We start from the raw sequence: 24034 nt of genomic DNA on the forward strand, positions 1-24034 counted from the left end.
AATAAGCTGTTCTCATGGTTTAGGAAACCAATATAACTGTTGCACAAACCTGGACACAATTCTGAGCAAGAGTGTTAGAGCTTTATTAGGTCTGGGTTAGGCCTATTCTATCCCAAGTCACCAAACTAATCAAAAAACTGGTTGTTTGGCCAAAGATTTTAATTTTCAATCAAATGTTCTGGCACGAGAGATGCATGCATTCCTAGGATTTTATTCTCATTTAAAGTTAGGTTTTGCTGTCACATAAATACCTTATGCTTGCATAAGCCTTTTACAAACACCCTCCCACTGGATCCTCACTACATAACCAATCACTCATTCATTAATGGACAGAGACGTACTTAATAATAAAGAGTCAACAATTATGCCAGTTGTAGGTACTCAGTCAGGATACAGCAGTAAACACAACTTAAAACTTATATTACAAGAGTAAGGGAGATACTTTTATTACTATTAAAATGCATTTATTGCTTAAATTATTTTTAGTAGAGAAGTAAAACAGTAATAAACTTCCTGCCTTAGAGAATAAGGCAACGTGAAAGTATATAGAGTAAAAAATGATTTCCTTACATTTATAGTAGTCTTACTCAGATATAATTTTTTGTAGAAATGCTACACTACGCATTTTCAGAAAATTTATTTTGTAACTTAAAATGTCCTAGAGTTTTTTTCATATCATGCACTTTTTAAAGGCTCCAAAGTTTTCCATAGTTTGTATGTAACACAATATATTTGATCCCTTTCTTACGAATAGACATTTTGACTGTTTACATTTTTGTTATTACAAAGATGCAATGTATATGTATCTCTGTCAAAGTAAGCAAATATTTCTTGGGGTAGATTACTAGAAGTTGCTTTTCTAGGCTATTTACAATTTTGGCTGACACTGACAAAAAGTATTCTTCCTAATACTGAACAGACATATAGAGAGATTTCTATAACTATAAACACACATACACACATAGAGATCTATAAATTACTTGTTCATATTTTTTATTCAATTTTTTATGTCTTTTTCACAATGATTGGTAGGTGTTCATTTTGTGTGTAAGACATTAAGACTGTCAAGGATACTGCAAGTATTTCTTCTACTTCATCATTTGTCTTCTAAAGTAGAAGTTAAATTGCTTATCTTTTTCTTCATTGTTTCTAGGTTTTGAATCTTATTTAGGAAGGCCATTGACATCTCCAAATTCTAAACAAGGTTCCTAATATTTTCATAGTTTTTCTTAACATTTAGCTCTGTAACCCTTCGAGAGTTTCTTTTCAGGAATGATGTGAATTAGGTATTTAACTTTTCTCCCAAAGGAATAGCCCATTGCCCCACACTATTTATCAAAACACCCAATCTGTTGCCTTTATATTGGAAGAACAATTTGGCTTGGGTTTCACATGCTTTCCCTCAGAAGTGAAAATGTACTGCTTTTCCATCTTCTGAAATTGAATGTCACTGTGGTCAAGTCGAAGGCCAACCTGATTATTTCTGCTTTTGTAAGCGACTTGAATTTTCTGCCTACATGCTCCCATAATTTCTTCTTTAAGCTTGACATTCAGTAATTTTACCAGATTATCTCATGGTGTTGATTATTTCAAATGAAATTTTCCTGGGATCCAGTGAGTCCTTTAAGTCTTTCTACCCATTTATTATATCATTTCAGGAGAATATTGTTGTACCATGTTTTAAGATATTTTTCATGCATTTTCTTCCATCCGTCTACCATTCATTTCTATCATATTATCTATAGTCATTATTATATCTTTGTACTTTTCTACTTTGTTTTGTTTCCTCGAATCTATCTTTTATGTCCCTAACAATGTTTTCAGTGAAGTTCATTCTATTTTTGTTGCATCTAAAGTGTCTTTTTTCTCTTTAGTGATTTTATCTATTTAGCTTTTAATCTTCCTTAATTATTTTGCACCTCTTCTATGAAACCTTGAGTCTCTTTCTGAACATTTTATTTGCTTGATATTTACACACACAGAGAGAGAAACCACATTGTCTGTAAGTCTTTGTCTTCTAAAATAGAAGTTAAATTGCTTAATCTTTTTCTTTATTGTTTCTAGATTTTGAATCATTTAGGAAGGCCACTGACATCCCAAAATTCTAAACAAGGTTCCTAATATTTTCATAGTTTTTCTTAACATTTAGCTCTGCAATCCTTCTAGAGTTTCTTTTCAGGAATGATGTGAATAATGAAGAACTCATTTAAAATTTTTCTGTAATACTTTATATTTGGGGATTATCAGATCTTCTTTAGCTTCAATTTCCTCTACCATTTAAAAAAAATTACTTTGAAGTTTTGATGAACATATACCATTCCCCCCTTTTGATTATTACTCATCTTTTAAAAATACTGGCTGCTTATTAAAGAATAATATCAGAAAAGGGGTGAAATAAGGTAGAATAAGGTGAGGCCAACTACAGTTTAAATTTGCGTTTTGTTCTGGTTATCTATTGTTGCATAGCAAACCACCTCACAACTTAGTGGCTTCAAATAATTATCATTTTGTTCACATTTCTGCAAATTGGGCTGGGCTCAGTGGGTGCAGCTCATTCCTGCTCCACATGGTTTTAGCTGGGGCAGCTGGAATGGGGTTGCAGGATCCACTTCAAAGATGGATCACCCACATGTTTGGCAAATCTTGCTGGCTGTCACTCCCTCTCCAGGTGGAACTCTCCACAGAGCAGCTTGACTTCCCCACGGCAAGGTGGCTGGGTTCCAAGAGGCAGAACTCCAGGGATAGGAAATGGAAGCTGCTAGATTCCTAAGGCCTCGGCCTGGAAACTTGCACAGCATGCCTTCCTCTGTATTCTGTACATTCAGGGGGCAGAGGGGAACATAGACCCACTTCTAGGAGGAGTGTCAAAGAATTTGGTGACCATGTTTGAAAACTGCCACAGGTTGTCTCAAGCATCTGTCACCAAATATGTTATTTCCTTTCTATTGGGAGTACATCTTTTTATAGTTCATGGTATTCAAATTGAGGTGCCATAGAGAAAAACCCCATAAATTACAGATATCTTATGTTTTAATTTGGAAATTACTGCCCTGCCCTCCTTCCATGCAAATAGCCTCCAGCAGTGTCCCTGGCTAGGAAACTAGGATGTGTCAGCATGATTTCTATGCGGCTGCCATCCTGAAGAGTCAGACTATTTCTCCCCACTTCTCCCTCGGCCCAGCCACCTGATCTTAACCGCGCTCTAAACAGCGGAACATTGGCTGGTCCTTTCAGTGATGTGATGTGCTGCCAGGTCTGAGAGAAAGTGACTTGGCTCAGCAGCTTACTGTCTCTTGTTTAAGATTTCACGTTATATAGCAGCAATACTTTATACTTAAAATATTTCATAGTTTATGGTTTAGAGTTGGAACTACGTCCCTGTTTCAAGGGCTATGAAACTTCTATTTTTCAGTGCTTTTCTTAGTTTTAGTTTGTTTTGAGGGAGTCTAGTAGAGTGAAAATATTTTATCCTGCTGTCTTGAGCAAAAGCTTCATATGAACTTTCGAATCACCTTAAAAAAATGTGTTGGGATTTTAGAAGTGAGGTCACACTGCAGGTATGCTTTACTTGAAGGAGAGCTGTCTACTTTACAATATTGAATCTTCCCATCCTACCTTATAGTAGGTCCCATTTTTTGAGATTGTCTTTTTGGTCCTTTATTAAAGTTAAGATTTTTCTTCTAAGATACCTTATACATTTATTAATTAAGGATATTCTAATTATTTTCAATTTTTAAAATGTTATTATGAGCAAAATAGTTTTTCCATTATGTTTTATCATTAATTGTTGCTGAAGTCTAGGAAAACCATTGATTTTTTGTATGCCAATCATCCATCTGTCCAACCAGATTTCCAAGTTCTCTGATATGTTGCTCTTTGAGTCTCTTGTATTTTCTAAGTAGACAATCATATCAGCTCATCTATTAAGTATTTTATTTTTATTTTACTATTTTAAATTTCTATGATTTTATATTTTAAAGTTCAACTCATTCCTGCTTTATGGATAAAATAGCCTTTTATATCCATCTTATGAAGTAACTATACATGTTTTGGGCTTTGGTTTTCTACAGTTTTGTTTCTCCATAAAGTTGAACTTATCTGTTTTCATAATCTATAGCTTCAGTGTAACTCACGTCTAAAATCCCAACAGACTTTATGCTTTAACATGAGAATAGATATTTACATTAAAGCTACCATCTTGATGAAATGAGAAAGCTGACTTGAAGATTCTGACTGACTTGCTCATTGGTATAAAGTTAGTCAACGATAGAATCAGAATCCAGACTCCTAGTCCAGCCTTTACTTCTCCATAGAGAAGTAAAATACATGCTATCCACATCTGAGGAATGTTCTAAGATTAAAGTTTTTCTACCAAAACTTTTACCGGAATTACTAGTAAAAAGAAAATTGAATGCATGTGTGTGTATATTTATATATTTCCATTTTTCATAAGGTTTTCTTATAAACATGCTAGTGAAAAGGCTAAAAGTGGACAGCTATTAGAACAATGGACAATGTCTGAAAATCTAAAGGGGCAATTGTTGCATAAGTAAGAATTAACTCTACCTGGAAAATATTCTGAGCCCCATAAAAGCAAAGTAGGCAAGTGAGAATGGGAATGGGGATAAAGATGGAAAAGGATAAACCTCTGAACATATGAGGGTGAAGATTTAATTTAATGGCCTCAAACATAGCATGCTCACATTAATGGCATTAGATTAAATTTGACCATTTAACTGCCATTCTGAAAATAAGCCATTTGGCTCAAGTTTCAGAATTTGACTTTCATATTTACAATTTGAATTAATCACTTTTAGAAAAATTAGCTGAAACTACATTATGATTCTGATACTGCAGGATAATGCTTGCAAGAGGGTGGTCTGGATTTTATGTGTCTCATTTAGTGGAAGAATTTACTGGGCACTCACACTACTATCTTTTGAAATGAGAAACTCTTGCTGTTAACCCATAAAGAACATCTCAATGGTGAAAGGAGTTCTGCGTTTCCCCCTCAACACTGTTTGTCATTCTGGCAATGAAAAAAATGATGTATTTGAGGATCCCTGGGACAGAAAAATTGATAAGAGCTCCCAACTTCTTTCCCATAAACAACCGATATTTTAAAGCTATTAACACAGGAGCCGGGCATTCAAAGACAGTTCATTTATCATCTAATAGCTGGAGAAGGTGTCAGCCCTGCAGTCAGGCTCTGAAAAATGGGCCCTGAGTTCACCCTCTATTGCCGAACAGCTGCTCCTTCCCAAAGTTTTAATCAGATTCCCTAAGCATTACATGCCCCAGAAAAGCAGAGCCTACATAAAACCTGCAATAAGCCTGCCATGTAAATTCATTACAAAGCCCAAGTAATATGAACAGATTATATTCTCCAGGCCAAGAGAGAGCTTTTAATTTAGACCAAAATTATGATTGCATATTGATTTGGCCCCTTGTTCTCTGAAAAGTTTTTTTCTCAGAAAAGAATTCAGAATTGATCACCTGAAATAAAAGGCATTTTCTTGGTTGTTCAGAATGAGAAGTCATGCTTAAGTGCATTAGAAAGAAAATACACTTTAGGATGAAAAATTCTTAATCCAGAGTTCCTGAAAGTATTAACAGAATTTTGTGTTTTGTTTAGATGTACACTTTTCCCTCCCTGAGGTGAGAGCTATACCTTTCTTCAATTCTAAAAGAAGTTTATGACCCCCACCAAAATGTTTAGCATGCAGCATTTTAGATCATGTTGTTACTAGAAGCTAGTGCAGCCGGCCACCTTTGGAAATCTTACCTCACTTGAGGCCAAAGTCATGATCAGTTCTTCACATCGGTGGCCTTGATACCTAGCTGTGAACTACCATTGGTCATTAGGTGCCATCTCGTGCATGTATGCCACGGGTCCCTGTCAATGCCCCCACCAGATAGAGACAAATGGCACTCATGTATACTGACAAAGGTACAATGTGTCAATCAGAAAAAGAATCAGTTAGTCATGGAAGTATCACAGAATTAGACACTGCGAGTCACCATCCCACCTTTGTGTAGTGGGGAGAGAACAAGATTTAGTCATCTTACTAAATTTGAGTAGTTTTTAATTACCCTAAATGTTGGTATAGATTTAGGGGGTGGGTGCTAAGTACTTTAAAATTTCAAGACCCATTTCAAAGCCACACCTTTTGTGTGAAGGATGCAGACAAACATTCAGCACATCCATCTATCCTTCATCGGTCCCCACACTTACCACACAACCCTCTGGATATCATTTGCTTTTATATGCAGGCCTGCCTACAGGAAAGGCTGCTTTCATCGTGTGATCTTTGGAGTACTTGAAATCCTGATGACAGTAATTTCCTGTGGTGAATTAATAAAGTGGATGCTGATTATGATTCAGCTTCCTAAGTTGCTTGACTATGGAAAGAAAATGAACTGATCATACCACCATGGGTATATAGTCTGATCCCTGGGTCAGTAATTTCTTAGTCTTTAGTATATCAGCACCCTAGTTTCACTTGTGCCTCACGTGCACTTTGCGTAGTGCAAAGTCACTCTCCTAATACATGGCTGGTCATTCTGGGTCCAGAATAGAAAACATCACTGGGCCCTCCAATCTAGAGATGAAATTCCAAACAGGGGGCTAAAATGAATAAGGAGGTACTATGACTTAATGATGACATATAGCAGAAGACAGAACTACCTCCTCCAACTCTCTCTTAAAACTGGTTTCTTGCTTAGAAAAATCACCTCAAAGTCATTTGTGAACATAAAGGACATTTTAAAAAACATCACTGTTACACAGCATAGCAACTGGTGTGGTAGAAAATGTCCCCTGCTTACAACTCATGGAGGTAGCCTCTCCCCAGGAAGTAAGGAGAACGGAACAGGTGGATTTCTAGTGTGGCTCATAAATCTGATGATAAAAACCACACCGGTAAACAGAATACAGAGCAAGAGAAACTAGGAAGACGAAGACAAAGACAAAGATGAAGGAGAGCCTCCAGAGAAAATATGACAAGTTCCAAGACTGGAGATACCAAACCTAAAAAAGAGAGAGCCCAAAACCCTGGAGAAGAAAACTGGAAGAGCCCCAAGGAATGTACTTTACCATTTTCCTAATACACAGGTATCCTTTGCACAGTTTGAAATTGTTGAAGACTACCTATAATTTCATAGCAGGTACAGATTGATTTCAGCATTTCTACACCAAATTGAAGAGGATTTTCTGCTGTTAATTTGTTTGCTCTATGCTCCTTGCTTCTCACTTCTTTCTAAGTTCAGTTTCCTATTTCTACTTAATTATATCCTTTGAAAGTTTTATAACTGATGATCTATCAGAAAATATATTTCATCTTTTTTTTTTTTTTTTTTGAGTTGGGGTCTTGTTCTGTTGCCCTGGTTGGAGTGAAGAGGCACTAATGTAGCTCACTGCAACTTTGACCTCCTGGGCTTAAGTGATTCTCCTGCCTCAGCCTGTAGTAGCTGGGAGTACAGGCACACACCACCATGCCTGGCTAATTTTTAAAAAATTGTTTTGTAAAGACAGGTTCTTGCTATGTTACCTAGGCTGGTCTTGAACTCTTGGTCTCAAGCAGTCCTTCTACCTAGGCCTCCTGAAGTGCTGGGACTACAGGTGTGAGTCACTGTGCCTGGCCTTATTCCTAAACTACATTTTAGTTGAATTTAGAATGTAGGCTGTTCAGTTATTTTCCCACGATACTTTGAATCTACTATTCCTCTGTCCTCTGGCAGCTATTGCTGTCAATGAGGAAACTATTGCCATCCAAATTATAAGTAAGTGTAAGTGATCTTAATTATAAATAAACCATTTCCTCTCTGGTTGTTTTCAAGATTTCCACTTTGTCTTTGATGACTACACATTTCACAATACTTTAATCAATCAAATTTTTTCTTTGTCTTTCTTCTTCAAACACCTTATAAAATTCTCCCCCAGGCTCCCTTGGTGGAGGGCCAACCACTTGTGGTCTGGTGTGGCCCAATTCATGAATCACTGTCTGCTCAAATAAGCTTTTTAAAATTAAAAACACAACAGAATGAAACCAAAAACTACAATGTATTTGAATATGGATTTGTTTTAACTTATCCTTCGGACATAATGTGATGTTTAAATTTCTCTCTCATTTTAGAAAATTATCATTCATTATCTCTTCAAATATTGCCACAAATAAGTTCTCTTTAGTTTTTTTTTAATTTGTATTGATGTATTCCGGATTTTTTATGCTATCCTCCATATCTATTAACCAGACTGTCATATTATTTTTATCTGTGCTACATTCTGGGTCATTTGCCAACTTTATCTTCACTTTCCCCAGTTGGTTTAATATGACATTTATGTCATCCATTTAGTTCTTAATGTCAATATTTGCATTTTTCATTCTGAAAAGTTTTTTATTTCCTATTGTACTATTTTTTCCTAGTTTTTTTATTTTTTTGTGCTCCTCCATTTACCTCTTTTGTTATTTTCAATGTGCCCATTTTATAATCTTTCTCAGATTTTTGGTTTAGTTCCTTAGGGTACCTGTTCTTCTGATTTACTTTTGTTTTGCTTATCTCCTGGCTTTCCTTCATGATGGAGTTATTTCTCTTTGTGATCTATACATTTTTACTGTGAACTAATTTTCAAGAAGGATTTTTTTTTTGTATAGGAGTGATTTCCATGTGCCTGGGTTGTATAAATATCAGTTCAGAGTATTTTCAGTGCATTTGGAAATAAGAGCAGGGAATGTGGCTGGGGCAGTCATTTTGTTTCAGTAATCCTGAAAACTTTTTGTTACTTTATTGTCTTATATTTCCTATACCACAAATATAGGGATTTTGATTGCTCAAATTCTAGATATATAGCAAGTTTCCTCACTGTTTCTTAAGGCTGGTGGACACAGTCTATGTGACTGAAGGAGCACTGAAACTTCAGGCCTTATTCAGAGAACTATGCTCAAGGTGTATGACCATGAATGAACCTTTAGACAGGACTCTGATTTCCACAGGGAAATGGGATTCCAGCTCCAAAACCTGTGGGCATGTATCCTATACAAAATCATGTGGCCATTGACAGTGGTAGCTTCCCATTCTTGCTGTGATTTATCTCTTATTTCTCACGCCTAGGGCATGTTCTTTTCTCTCCTTCCAAATCAACTCTACATTTAGAAAAGAATGTTTGTTTTTTTAAATAAAGCATTTCTGAACATTGTATTATCATGAAATATGGTAGTTATTGCTCTGGAATGTCCATTATACTTTTCCTCCAGCCCCTTTTTTCTAATAATAGATTCCATGTCACTGGCCACAGGGATGGGGATGTGATTCAGATCTCACCAATCACTGTGTTTAATTACCTTGGAATGCTGTGTGATTGGCCTAGGGGTGATCTTCTGATACAAACAGTCTTTGTGACTGATATGCAAATACTGAGAGAATGAAGTATTATTTTGAGCTAAAAAAATATAAGCCTGAAGATGCCATTAGTCACCCTCTCTTGCTTCATAGAGTAAGCCATCTATCTGCACTATGAAAGAATGAGGTTAGCACTCACTGGGAATCTGGGCCAAGAGAGAAAAAGAAAGAATAGATAGCCATGTTTGAATTCTTGAGCCTGGTACATCCAGAATCAGCTCAACCCCTGGTAAATAGGCCAATGAATTTCTTTTGCTTATGATAATTTGAATTGGGCTTCTGTCACTTATATCTCCCTTACACATCAATAAATTAAAGTACAATGTGATTGAGATAAGAAACCATCCACATGGTTTCTTTTATTTATTTTTGGTAGGCCAATTTGTCATGCATGGCTTGACATGAGCAAAGTGAGTTCTAAGTCATGGGGCTGAGTTCCGGAGGAGCAGTGAGTAGATAGATGTCAGATCTCATCTGAGAGACAAGGGATGGAGTCACAGGATAAAGTCAAGGTCAAGACCCAGTAATGTGAACAAAGACATTAAGCGTTGGGGTAGGGGAGATGCCAGATCACAGCTAGGAAACAGGAACCAGGGATTAGGAATGAGAATAAACAAACAAGACAGCAGCAGCAGGCAGGGGTGTGGGCAACAAACACAAGTGTTCTGAGTTAAAGCCGGAAGTTAGCTGAGCACTGCTTCCGTCGCAGGGCGGCCTTCCCATTCCTGCCATGTGATGCCACCTGGTGTCTGAAAAATGAAGTCAGGATGGAATTGACTGCCAGGACAAGCAGTCCTTAAGCAAAAAGACCATAACTTATTTTTTTTTAAATTATATATTACACCAATATCTAGACAGGTATAAAAATAAATGAGTTTCTTGCTGATTATAGGTTTCCAAGGCAAATATCAAAGTGAATTACCTTCAGAAAGATGTGTCAAGATATAAGAACCTTGCTTTTAAGTTAAGCAGATTCATGAGAAATATTATACTTTCTGGTAGTGATAACAGTTTCAGTTTATTCTCATCAGAAGGGAACACCTTCTTATTACCATCGTGTTTACAACTCTGGGTCTAATGGAGATGAAGTAGAGCTCATGAGGGTGGCTAAATACTTGAAAGAAGCAGTATGAAGAATATTAAATATCCATCCCTTGGAATAGGTTTTAATGAGAGGATTAGTAAAATGTCCTTCCTTATATCTGAGGAGGTATATTAGTTCACTCATTTAGTAATTGTTGAAGAACCTACCAAATAATTGCGTTATGGGGAGGGAGAAAAGTATAAAAGCCTCTTTGCCTTCGAGGAGCTTGCAATCTACTTAGAGATGATGTTACTGAGAGAAATAATAAAATTTCCTTAGGGACATATTTTTATAAGCAAACCCTACACAGCTATTTTCTGAAATGATTTTTTAGGGCAAGGTTTTTTTGCACATATTAAGTCCATTTAGAGCTACTGTTTGCCTATTTCAGTGATGAATTATTGGGGACAGGGATGTGCCCATCCAATCTCTATCACCAACACGCTGGCACATGCAGGTCTTCAAAACATTTTTGTTGAATGGCTGGATGATATTTCAAGGTTCCTCTTAGTTCTAAGACTGAGTCTCACAGCCATTCCATTACCTTCTATGCTAAATTTCCCTTAAGATGCATGGGCTGTCAGAATTGTGGTCTTTCAAAATGTCATTCACTCTGAGTACCAAGCATTCATTGGTATCACACCTTAAATGATATTATCTAGTAAGAACTTCTAAGCAGTGTAACACTCTCATTTAAAAAGAGAAAACTGGTGTTCCATTTCTCTCTCTCTTTTAAGATCTACATTGAATTTCCTTATAAGCATTTGCTTAACAGGGAATAAAAGCACCTAAGTATGTATTTATTGTCATCCAAGAGCCAGCTGTTAAATGAGGTACTTACTTTACCTCTAAGAAAATCTGGAGGCATTTTCACACTGTGGAATTATTTTACAAGTAGATGTTTCAGTAAAACACTGGCAATATTTCTGTTTTGCAGAAAAATGGCCCCAAACACCCCATATCCTCTTTCTGCTCTTTCATGAATTAAAAAAAAATTCAGACTTCTATATCTATGGAATCTGTATTTAAATGGAGGTTGCCAATTGTCAAGTATGTTAATTTGGATTCTTTGGGCCAGAGTTGATCCCTAAGTAGTTTACTCTATTTCCAATAAATATATGTAATCCAAAAGAAGAAAATAAAAATTGTTTGTGATTCCATGTAACATTGATTTTATAAATATAAATTATATATGTATATATAAATAACATATAATTTTTATATAACTACAAATAATTTTATACATAATAAACTGTAATATATAATATAACATATAATTTTATGTATATATACACTTACATAAATTTGGCTGTGATTTTTTAAGCAGATTAGATATTATAAGTTAAATTTTATTATTTAATTAAATATAAATATTATATTTTAAATTTTCTTATTTACTTAAAAATATATTGTGAATATCTTTTCTCATCAATGCATTTTTTCTACGTCATTTTTTAAATGACTGTATAAGGTTCCATGATAGTAATGTATTATAATTTACTCAATCTACCAGTAACCACTGTGCACAACTTCTTGCTCAAATCAATGTACTCATCTCCATGGGAAAACTGTTGCACATGCTCTTAATTATTTCTTAGAATAAATGTCTAGCAATAAAATGGCTGGATCATATGATTCACAAATTCTAATGACTCTTAGTAAATACTGCTAAATTACCTCTGTAAAAGTTTTATCACTTTACTCTTGCACCAGTAACATAGAAGAGTTTCCATTTCCCACACCCTGAATTACCTCAAGTATGACTATTCCTTTTGGAGTTCTGAAGATTTGAAGATTTGCCAGGTAAAAAATGGTACTTCACTGTTGGTTTAATTTCTTTCTTTTTATTATTAGTGAAGCTGATCTTATTTAGTAGAGTCATAGGCCATTCATGTTTCATATTTTGTTCATTGCCTATTTGTGCCCTTTGCCCATTTTTCTATTATGCCTACCTATTATTATGGGTCTTTGATGACTGGAGTAATAGCAGCAGCTAACATTTAATGTGTATTGAGCGTTAAAAGCCAGGCCCTGTGCTAGGTGTTCTATATTGAACCCCACATAATGAGACAAGACTATTACCAACACTATTTTAGAAAATGAGGCAGCTGAGGCAAAAAGAGGTTAAGTAACTCACCCATGGTAAGATAACTAGTAAATCTGGTATAGAAAGGATATTAACGATTCATCATGTATATTATAAAAACCATTAACCTATCCACATGTGTATTGAAAATGCTTTCTTTGCTTTATCATTTGTCATTGAATTTTTTTGTAATGTTTTTCTGATGGTTGCCCTGTAATTTTTAATAATATGCCTATATCTCCATTTCTTGATTTATCAACTCTACACAGAGTCTATTATTGGTTTCTTACTATTCTAGATGTAGAATTTTAGTTAACTTCTCCCTTCCTTTCCCTCTGCCTTCCTCCATCTAACTTCCACAAGTAATATCAATTTTGGTTGTGAGCACCTTTATAACTTTAAGTAATATACTTCAACCTCTATTTCTTGATTTATCAACTTTACACAGTATGTCTTAACTAAGTGATTCATTCCTAATGGAGGAAATCACATGTAAAAATGGTTATTCTCTATACTCCTTGGATCATAAAATGCCACATTTATGAAGGAATGCCTCACTAGAAGCAGTTCTATCTTTAGTCATTTTAATAAAACCAGATCTGTATAATAACAGATATTGATAAAAATGATGAAATAAATTATAAGTATATTTACATAGTATAGATTAAATAGATTATAGAGCTTTTCCAACTGCATTGCTTTATTTATTGCTCAGAATAATTTTGTAATATATATAGAACCACCATTCTTACATTTCATAGACAAGCAAACAAGCATAGAGACTTTATGGCCATACAAAATTACTACAGTGGCCATCCATGTTTTATTTTGTTGTGTTTCTATCCAGCATCCACTTTTTCCTCATCATGGCAATATTACCTGAGCAATAATTCCACCTTCCTTGAGTCTCAGGTCATGAGCTTCCAAGTGAAGCTGATTATACCATTGAACTCATGAGCATGTAACTTAGACCTGAGATAGTAAGTGCAGCACATTCCCCTGGCCACAGTGATTAGTTCTAAGTAGGTCCGAAACTGCATCAGAATCTATAAGGTGTAGTAAGATTTAGGCTGGGGATGGTGGGACAAAGATTCTTGGTCTACTCTGAAGAGACAGTCCTGGAAAATGCTGGCAGGCATCATGTGACCAGAAGAGGAAGCTGACCATGAAGAAGTTGAGTGAAGAAAGAAAGAGTCCTGCTCATTTCATTGGATTCTTTCCTGAGCCATTTCAATTCCTATTGTTCAGACAAATCGGCTAACACAGAGTCCCTTTTTGTTTACCCTAGTTTGGGTTGCTTTCCTGTCAACTGTAATAATTGCACAGTTAATTAGTGAGAATCTTGACACCAGATCTCTTGACTTGTAATCTAGGCTTCTTTCTAGTCTACCATGCTGCCTCTGAAATTGATGTCTTTGTTCAGGATTGAAAAACACACATCCCTTGAGACCTCTTCAATATATCTTTTGTCTTCCTTTATAGCCTATTAAACAACCTTTGGAAATGGAAATCCATCACTGAAATTCATTCCTGAACCAGTATGCATACACATTTGGGCATGACATTCCCTATATACTTGAAATAACAGTATAGGTCAGAGACAAGCTAGTTTCAAAACTTTTATGTTAAATACAGTTACTTTTATTTTAGGACACACAATTCTGGATCCTTTTAAACCATGGGGACATGACATAGCACCTCACCTGGTCACCACATTTAATTATCTTAGTTGTCTGAAATTTGGAGTGCATTTCACCTAAGAAACAGTATTATACTTAATCATTTGCTTCTTAGACTAGCAAAGAAAAGCTACTTTAACATGTGGCTAAATACTTAAATACTAGAGCACAGTATTGCCACAATACTAACAAAAATGTAAAAATATAAAAACTGAAGAGGATGGTTCTTAAGAAAGGACATCTGCCGGCAGAACGTGGGAAGGTAAATGAAAGTGTGGGGTCATTCCAAAGGGGCTCTGGAGGCTTGTCCAAGGGCCACAGGCATCGATGATTTGGGTTCTTTATTGTAGCGGTCCCCAACCTTTTTGGCAGCAGGGACCGTTTTCATGGAAGACAATTTTTCCATGGATAGGGGAGAGAGGGGATGGTTTCAGGATGATTTAAATACATTACATTTATTGGGCACTTTATTTCTATTATTATTACATTGTAATATACAATGAAATAATTATACAATTCACCATAGGTTGGGGACCCCTGCTTTATTATACCTAATTTCACAACAAAATGTATAACTTTTCTTTCCATGTTACAAGAATAGCTCTATCACTGTTCTTAAACTTCAAAACCACACAAAGATGGAACTAAGAAAGGGAAACACAAAAAGAGGTTTTCATTTGTTCTTTGAATCCACACTTCAAGTGCATAGACTCTGCTTTCAAAAATTACTGTCTAGAAAGGCAAATATGCATGTAAACTCAATGCTCTGCTGGAAGGGAATTGATGACGTATGCACAGGGATGGAATAGCAGCTCAGCCTGCGTGCTAGTGATTCCTGGTGGAGGAGGAGTTGAAAGACTAGATTAGGCAGAACCAGAAGCTGGGAGGACCACCCAGGAGATGTGAACTATGTGCAAAGGCGTGGAGGCACCACCCCAGAGAGTTGTGTCAGAATGCTATATGTCATTTAGTGTGAAGAGAAAGAGAAGTGGACAGACAAATGTCTGAACTTTTAGTCTGAGAGTCATGGAAAACCTTAAAATGATATTTAAATGGGGCTTTCCAAAGGGAACTAGAAAGTGATTGGGAGAGGAGATGGACATCACAAAGAGAGGAAATATGTGTGTGTCAGTAGATGCGTAAAGAGATTATTATGTGTGCCGTAAGCTAAGTTTAAGAAAAGCAAGTGAGCAAGTGAAAATAAGTGAAGAGAGCAGCACCGGGAAAACTGTGCAAGGTGGAGCAAGTGGTTAGCACCAGACAGTGCTGGTGGACAGTCCAGACCAGGACATCATAGGTACATGCCACTCAGCAGAGCCCTGGAAGGGGATGGTGGGGTCCAAGTGCATCAGGTGGAAGAAAGAGCCTGTAGATTTCGATGTTCGGACTTTTGGAAGTCAGATGTTCTTACTTAGGATTACCTTTATTTTCAATTGGAACTCACTGGGGTTACTCTGTCCAACACCAAAATTGCCAAAGCTGGGAGCACAAGATTTCAGTTAGAATGGCTTGTGTCTCATTTCTAGAAAGGAAGAGATCTCACTATGGCACAAAACACATCTTATTGTTAAGACATTATTAAGATATGGGTAGAAGGGTAGGAAAGGCACTCCCAGTAATAGTTACGTATTGACCAGAGGAAATACTAAATAGACTGTTGCAATCGTTCCCCAGCCTTATGCTCAATGGCATGAACACTCATCCTTAGAGTCTGCATTTTAATGGAAAACTATATGAATGGTGGTGCTGAAAGCAAAAAGGCCAAACTTTTCCTGGTTGTAGCTGCACGATTCTTTCCCATGCTCATTTGCGCTTTAGTGGTTTTGCTTTGCTTGGCCTTTTACAACTTGGCAGCTCAGGAAGTAAAAGTGAGGGAATCAGCAGATTTCTTAAAATTTTTACTCCAAATGTTCCTTTAATGTTAGTATTTCTTGGGCAGGGATTTCTGATGTCCTAATTAATCGTTCTTGGTTTTTCCTTAAAAGCCTCCTTTAGCTTTTGTGAATCCACCCATGGCTTTTGCTCTTAATTCGCACTCCTGATATTCTCTTTTAATGCAGGAAAGACACTTCTCTATGGCCAGGTGAAACATAAGCATATTCAGAGACTCACACTTGAAAGTGGCTGAATTCAGTGACAACTTTGTGGTGGCAGCCTCAAGAAATGTCAACTGGCAAAAAGAAATGAAAAAGAGTAGGACAGCTCTGTGGTTTCCTACTCCCTTCTGTGCGATCTGACTTTTAAAAATCCTTTGTTACTTCACAGTACATTTTCAACTGCATTTGAAGTAATTAACACTCAGAATAGAATCCTTTTGTCACATTTAATTATCAGATATCTACTTCTTTTGGGATATCTGACAGTTGCCCAAATGTTGGTCTTAATCTAAAACCAAGATGAGACCTCTGACATAGTCACCAAAGTGGCATTTATTAAATATAAATGGTAAGTGTCTAAAGAACAGGTGAGAAAAGAGCACTGGCTCTCATCCCAAAAAGAAAATCCTCCCAGCACAAAGGGAAATTACATTAGCTTTTAGCTGAAGCTCCATCAGTTTCATTTGTCATGTGATGATTTAAAGATGTGTACGTTCCTATACAGCATTATTTGCATTGAGAAATAAAAAGGGTATTCTGACCCTCAAGTTTTAGCTCCAATCTGCCAAACTCACTATAAATACAAGGGCTTCTATGAGTCTATTATCTGGAAAGTGACTTGTATAAGGAAAAAAAATTAAATGATATTGATTTGAAATGAACAAAGCTCATTTATGGGCATTTTAGGGACCCTAAGTGAATCAGCTAAATATATGCACTAAGGAAAGAAAAAAATGTTACCCTCTGGGTAGTATCTTGTAATAAACTAGGAATGTGAAACCCATTAATAGTATTAGAAATTAGATGCCTAATGAATTGTGCCCATTATTAGAGATTTTCTGTGATAACAATTCTTTAAAAGCTAGAAATTGCCTGTATCTCTATGGCATAAGAGAAACGATTCTATTAAAGCCATAAGAAATTATCTCCAAGTGAAAGCATACTTTACATAAAGAAACATAGACCAGGCTCTGGTACTTACTATGTAAGGACTATGGCCACTGCATCATTCAGCACACTCTCCCCAAACAAGAGTGTGTACAGGTCAGGGTCGACGTGCAGTTCATGGAAAATGGCCAGCACCGTCACTAGGAAGACACACACAAATATGTGGAGTTAGCTGGGACATAGGCATGGAGTTTTCCTTGGTTGTGGTCACCTCTAAAAAACATTCATTAAATGCTGATGTTCTCAATCTATCCTCTATACCAACGTCAAAGCTTTATTCAAAAGTATCTGATCATGTCACTCCCCTGCTTAGAGAATTCTTTGGGCTCATCACTGCTTACAGAGGAAATTTGAGCTCTTTGGTACAAGTGCTCTGCAATCTGTACCCTGTTTGTCTTCCAGCAACATCCCCTTGCACCCCTGGCCTCCCCTTTGCTGCCTCCCTCAAACCGTACTGAACTTGCCATAATTTCCCAAACACACCATGTAATTTCTTCGCTACTTTGCATTTTGATTACCTCTACCAGGAAAGAAATTCCATTCTTGCCCACCTGCTACCATCCCCCCATTCCTTAAATACACAGACACACACACTTCTTGTTACAAAAGACCCCTTTTTCCAGTCTTTAAGAGCCTCTCAAGTGTTCCCCTCCCAACCTTTCAACATCCTCAGCAGAGACCCACCTCACTCCTTTATGGATTCCAGCATTTGGATGAAATCATAGAACTTATCACAGAGGGGACTGTGAGCTCCCTGGGGATGGGGCCCATCTTTGTAACACGTGGTATTCACCAAACTCAACAACTGCTTGACACATGAATGACTAAGGAAATGAGTGAAGGAATAAATGAAGGTTGTCGTAGTGGCCTACTCCCTCAAAGGGAGAGGAGACCAAACCTAGCTCTCATTCTCTTCTGAGATCACAGTCGTCTGTAAAGATGGACTTGATGCTCCTAAGAGCAGGACCTAAGGACTTGTTTCTGGTGGCCTGCTGCAGGGTTACAAGTATGCCATGTACTTGTGCTGGGCCTCTGTGAATAGATCAGGACAGTGAATAATCACACACTAACTATGCTCATCAAAACTATTCAACGCCTTGATATGTGACAGCTATGCAAAGTGTGAACTGCAATTATTAGGAAAATGATCCATTGAATTGATTGCCAAGGGGGAATGAGAGTGGTTGAAAATGATACTGATGGTAAATTTTTAAGGCAGAGCAGGTATTTTAATTCTATTCTTTCCTTTCCTATTTCATGGACAGTGAAGCTAGTAACTATGTTGTAAGAGAGTGCTATGGGGAAAAAAGAAAGAGAAGCAGCTGAGTTTGAAAGTCCTAACAGAAGCTTGTCCTGTCATAATAGGAAGGGTTTTAATAAGAGAGATGATGTAGTCTGATTTCAACTTTGGAAACAAAGCTCAGGCAGCAGGGCAAAGGGCAGAATGGACACGTGGCTGGAGGCTTTCCCACTAATGCCAGTGAGGGGTGGGTTGTGCCAGGACAGGGAGAGGCCAGGACTCAGGCCTCCAGACTCCTGCGTGTCCTGCTCTGCCCTACACATCCACTGCTCCAGGTTCTGGTAGACCAGTGGTCGCAGGGCTTCGCACTTCACTAGCTATAGCCCAGTACTGCCACATAGTAATGCTGGGGAGGACAGAGCAGAGGAGACAGCACCCTGGAGCTATCTGGGATGGAGAACTGGTGAGTCTTGGTGCCTGAGAAACAACAAGGAAGGACTCTGGATTTCGATGTATTGTATGGCATGTGACCATGTTTAATAACAATGTATTGTACACTTGAAAATTGCCGAGAGGATAGATTTTAAGTGTTCTCATTACAAATAAATGATAAGTGTATGGGGTAATGCATGTGTTAATTAGCTTAATTCAGCTATTCCACAAGGTATACATATTTCAAACATCATGTTGTATACCATAAATATATATATATACACAATTTTTATTTGTCAATAAAATAAATAATTTTTTTAAAAGAAGATGCTGCAAGAATAAAAAAAAAAAAAAAGAAAAGAAAAGAAGAAATGAAATGTCATCAATTGACATGACAATTGGCCAGATCCCACTATGCCAGGCATGGAGTCAATTTCCTCATTCTAGCTAAATAGGTCCTATACTAACCATAAAAGGTGAAATGGCAGAGATCTGCTCTCTACTTGCATGTAGCTGTTCACATCTGCCACGACCCTTAGCCTTTGCAGGTGCTGGGAGCGGAGTGAACAAGCACTTCTGCTAAGTAATCTCTTTCTCCTTTCTGGATAGAGTCAAGACCCTGCATCTAAACAAAACAAAGAGTTTTCAACTAGGGCATTTAGTTAACATTTTCCTTTTGCTTGGACCTTGCGGAATAAAATTAAAATTATTCTTTACTAAAAAATTCTATCATGGCAGCTCTATTGTTGATGTTTGTCTCTGTAGCTGCTACTTGTATTGTCAAGCTCTGAAAATGACTTGCAGTTCATCTCCACTCCTGGGGTTTCCTAGACTCATAAATAGGGATGGAAAGCCCTGGGTTCCTTTCCACAGTTAGGGAGTCCACTCTGCCCTTGGTATCTTTTCAACGAGAACTTTGGGCCTTTGAAAGGAAAGGCTTTTAATTGAATATCCAGTTTTGTTCAAAACTGCTCTGACATTCCCATGATTCCTTTTGAACAAAGAACTGAACTCCATTTCATAAATGATATCCCACACAAAAGAGAAAGCTATTACTTTGTGCATTCCTATCTACTCTGTGAAGAAATGGAACAGCTTTGAAATAAAGCCAAGCAGTGTGTCCTACAAAAGGCAGTATTTTGCCGGGACCACAAATGAGTCGAATAGGTGAGTCAGGAAATTAGCCACCCACTCTGCTGCTGAGCTTGGAGCTTTTAAAAAACTCATTTAATTAGCTCACTGGTAAGGCTCAATCTTACACACACGATTTCCAAGACTCTCCAAGGCACCTGCCCAGGAGAGAGCCTTCGGGACAGCTGTCAACATGCTCAAACCAGCTCTGCTCACACCTTGCTAGGTTTGAAAGGACAACCCCAGCCTCAGGCTGGACTCAAAGGCAGCGCCCATTTAGATGAATCTTCTTGGGACCACATGAAAAGAACATTCTAGACACATATGTGGATAGGAAAGGTAGAAGACACAATCTGATTTCTTAACCCTGTGATATTTATCAAGGGATTTACTTATTTTTGCCTTTATCCTACTTTAGCTCCATTCATCCTTTATTGGCAGGTTTCTATACTTCACTTGAGGCTTGCAGTTCCTTCTCCTCTGTACACCCTCTTCCTACCTGATGTCTTAGCTAGAGAAAAGTCCACTTTGTCGCTCAGACTGGTAATCAGGGATACAAGCACACATGATCTCATAGTCAAATAGATGACACCCACCCCCCCACACACCCCTGCCTCTAAGGGTCCGGGTAGTGTAGGAGTATGATAACTGAGAAAGGCCACTGATTCCTTGGGTATCTTTGAGGAAGTAGCTTCAGCAGTTTAAGTAGCAAGGGGCTACGTGGGGAACGAGTGGGAGTCAGTGGTGTGCACTGCACTTCTGAGGAGCTGACATCAGGGATGGAGAGAGAAAAAGCCATAGCCTATGAGGTATAAAGCCTGGAGAGGATTTTTCTTAGACATCTGATTTATAGGTTGAGCGGAATAAGCCAGAGGAAAGAGAGGTGAAGACAGAGAAAAAAGAAGAGAACACTGCCGGAGCAAGGTCTGGAGAAGGCAGAGGACAACTGAGGGGCAGAAGGGGACTGTGTCTTCCCAGTAAAGCAAGACCATCTGCCTAGAGTCAGGGGAGCCATGCCCCAGTCAGAGGTTAGAGGTTAGAGGGAGGTAGGAAATGAGCAGATCATCTGTGGGTAGGGAGAGGGGATGAATTCAGGTTTCATGATGAACTGTTAAGGTCAAACATAGGATAATTCTCAGTCTGCAAAAGAAAACCCCTAACACTAAAATAATATATTTTGATTAATTTATTCATCATATGAAGAGTCTTGTCCCCTACTACAACCCTATTATAATATCAAAAATAATCTTTTCTCATCTTAAAAATAATAACCATACCTGGATATTAAAAAAACCAAACAAAACAAAAACCAGACAAGGACTGCCTGACCCCATCAATATTTCAATGTGTTGACTCTTAAAAGATGTTTTGCTTTTTTTTTAAACTGTCGTCTCTTCAACTGACCACTTTCTTGATTCTCTTTCAGTAACTTCTAAGTCTTTAGGGTGACTTAGTGACAGCCCTTCCCTAGAATCTTCATTAGCAGCTCTCTGACCCATATTTTCTTAGTCTTTTATAAGGAATTTAAATTTCAAATCATATTTTTTAATGTCACAGCTCTCAGTAACCTAGCATACAATGTGCCTGGGTCGAAGGACAACAAAATACAATAGTTCCTACCCCTGTCATTCTGAGTTGTCACTCAGCCTTGTCAAAGTGCTGGCTTTCCCAAGAGTGTTCTCTCTGGTTTCCTGTGCAAATCAGTACATATGATACTTGTCTGTGACACATGGAGAATCAAAAATGTCTCAGGCGTCTGCTGCTGAATCCATGTCAGGCCTGACAGGTGGAGAACCTTGTTATTCTCATAAATGAGGTAACATTTTTCCATTTCCAAAAATGATTATTGTGAAATGGATCTCCTTTTTCTCAAAGGGAGAATGGAGGAAGAAATTCTCCTGTAACTTTTTCCACTTTCCTGAAGTATTGTATGTAGTTGAGGAGAGGCTTCCAAAAATGTTGTGGCACCCAGGTATGGGCTGGAATACTGGAATTACTTTGAGCCTATACCTTCTCAGTGCAGACTTGGCAGCAGAATCAGTACATAGATTGGATTTGCCAGTCAAACTCTGCCAATCAAAATCCTAGAAATGCAACTAAAAAACCTAACCCTCTGAACAAGGTCAGAGAAACAATGTCAGATCTATTATAGAAGCTAATCAGTAGATGTTACTTCGTTGAGGTCATTCTAAATTAAAAGTTATACATACCGTCATGAATGATTTAGCCCTAAAACATGGCAATTTTGTTTTGCTTGTCAATATGAGATATCATTTTTGTACCTGAGTTACTAGTGGAGAAAATATTATAGGCAAGCACACTATTGCAGTCCTTCTCAAACAGGGTCCCTTGGGAGAAACAAGCTGTTATGTCCCAAGGCAGTGGTTTTTCAAAGCGTGGCCCAGGGACCCTGGGATTCCTGAAACCTATCTAGGAAGATCCTCAAGGTCAAAACCATTTTCACAATAATATGAAAATATTATTTGCATTTTTTATTCTAATTCTTTTCATTAGTGTACAGTGGAATTTTCCAGAGGCTACATGATGTATATTAGCACAACAAATTGAATGCAGAAGCAGATGTGAGAATCCAGCTGTCTTCTACTGCACCACATATTAAAGAGCTTTGCAAAAACGTAAAAAATGCTACTCTTTTCACTAATTTTTTGTTTGTTTTAAAAAATGAATTTATTTTTTGTAAAAATATTTTATATTAACATGTAAATGCTTCATGGTTATTTCAATAAATCAATAAAAATATGTTTTAGAATTTACTTTCTAATATGGTAAATATTCATATAACACATGTAAACAAAAACTCTTTGTAATCATTCCTAATTTTGACAAGTTGAAAAGGGTTTTCATACCAAAAAGCTTGAGAACCACTGTCCTAAGGCATTTGTTGTATGTAATAAATTAACTTATTTTCTACCCAGAGAGAGTGCTACTAAGCTAAGCATCATCCTTGAGAGAAATGAGAAAACAGTCCCTCAAATCATTTTCTGTAGAGATTAATTCTCTTGAGAAAGGCTCCCGAGATCTTAATGCCTTTTGCCATGCAATAACCAGCTGATTTTTTTTTCAGCATACCTGTCGAGGATTTCTAATGACTTTTAAATGAAGAAAATCTTTCTTTTTACATTAATTCCACTAGCACATTTCTAGAATCACATTTTTGTCATTGGTATTTGTATTTGTTTAAACCTTTTTTTGAAATATAAGTGCTTTGTGGGCAGAGATTGTTTCTTCATTATATGGGTGCATAACAAAAACATTGACAATCACACATACTTTCCTAGACTTCAAATATGCAGCCATAGTATTCGAGAACAGCCCATTTCCTCTTTTGCTTAAAAACCAGAAACACAGTCCCTTGCAGTCACTGAGAGTAGAAAAAAGTAGTCAGAAGGTCATGAGATATGGCATTAAAAAAAGAAGAGTAAGCTATATAAAGGTTGGGAAGAGAAAACCCTGAAAATAAATCCAGGCAGGGAATGTTTTCCAGGTCTTATATCTGGGAACTTGTGAACTAAAAATCTACTGGCACTTTTACTTAGTGCTTTAAAATTTTTCCCAAAGGTACCTACAACAGGAATATTCTAAATTTAACATTAGCAAAGAACATAAACATTTAACAAAGACCCAATTTTCTCACCAATGGGGTTTAATGAGCCATGGTGCAGTGTAATGGGGAATGTGTGCGGTATGTCCAATATCTGAGTGGAGCTGACTCACCCCTTCATACAAGCATTCTCCAGTCAGGATTTTGCCACTTTAAAAATGAAACTGGTGGGCAAGGGTTTACCTACAAATCATAAAATAAATTTTAACACAAAAGTCCCATGGAGCCAAAAAAGAGCTAAAGTTAGGATGAATCACCAAAAAATGAACACTTGGAGGTAAAAATATCGCTGTGGCGCATTATCTGTAACTATTGTA

The 24034-nt window shown here is 37.2% G+C and overlaps 1 protein-coding gene across 1 annotated transcript in view; it reads right to left on the bottom strand.

The window, feature by feature from the left end:
• Positions 1-24034, bottom strand: part of SLC9A9 (solute carrier family 9 member A9) — a 530362-nt gene that overhangs the window by 342416 nt on the left and 163912 nt on the right. Inside the window, exon 6 of the mRNA XM_045539403.1 lies at positions 17327-17432. Coding sequence (XP_045395359.1) covers positions 17327-17432 — 106 coding nt within the window. The remainder of the gene's footprint in view (positions 1-17326; positions 17433-24034) is intronic.

The sequence above is a fragment of the Lemur catta genome, chromosome 1, assembly GCF_020740605.2.
Source record: "Lemur catta isolate mLemCat1 chromosome 1, mLemCat1.pri, whole genome shotgun sequence".
Classification (NCBI taxonomy): domain Eukaryota; kingdom Metazoa; phylum Chordata; class Mammalia; order Primates; family Lemuridae; genus Lemur; species Lemur catta.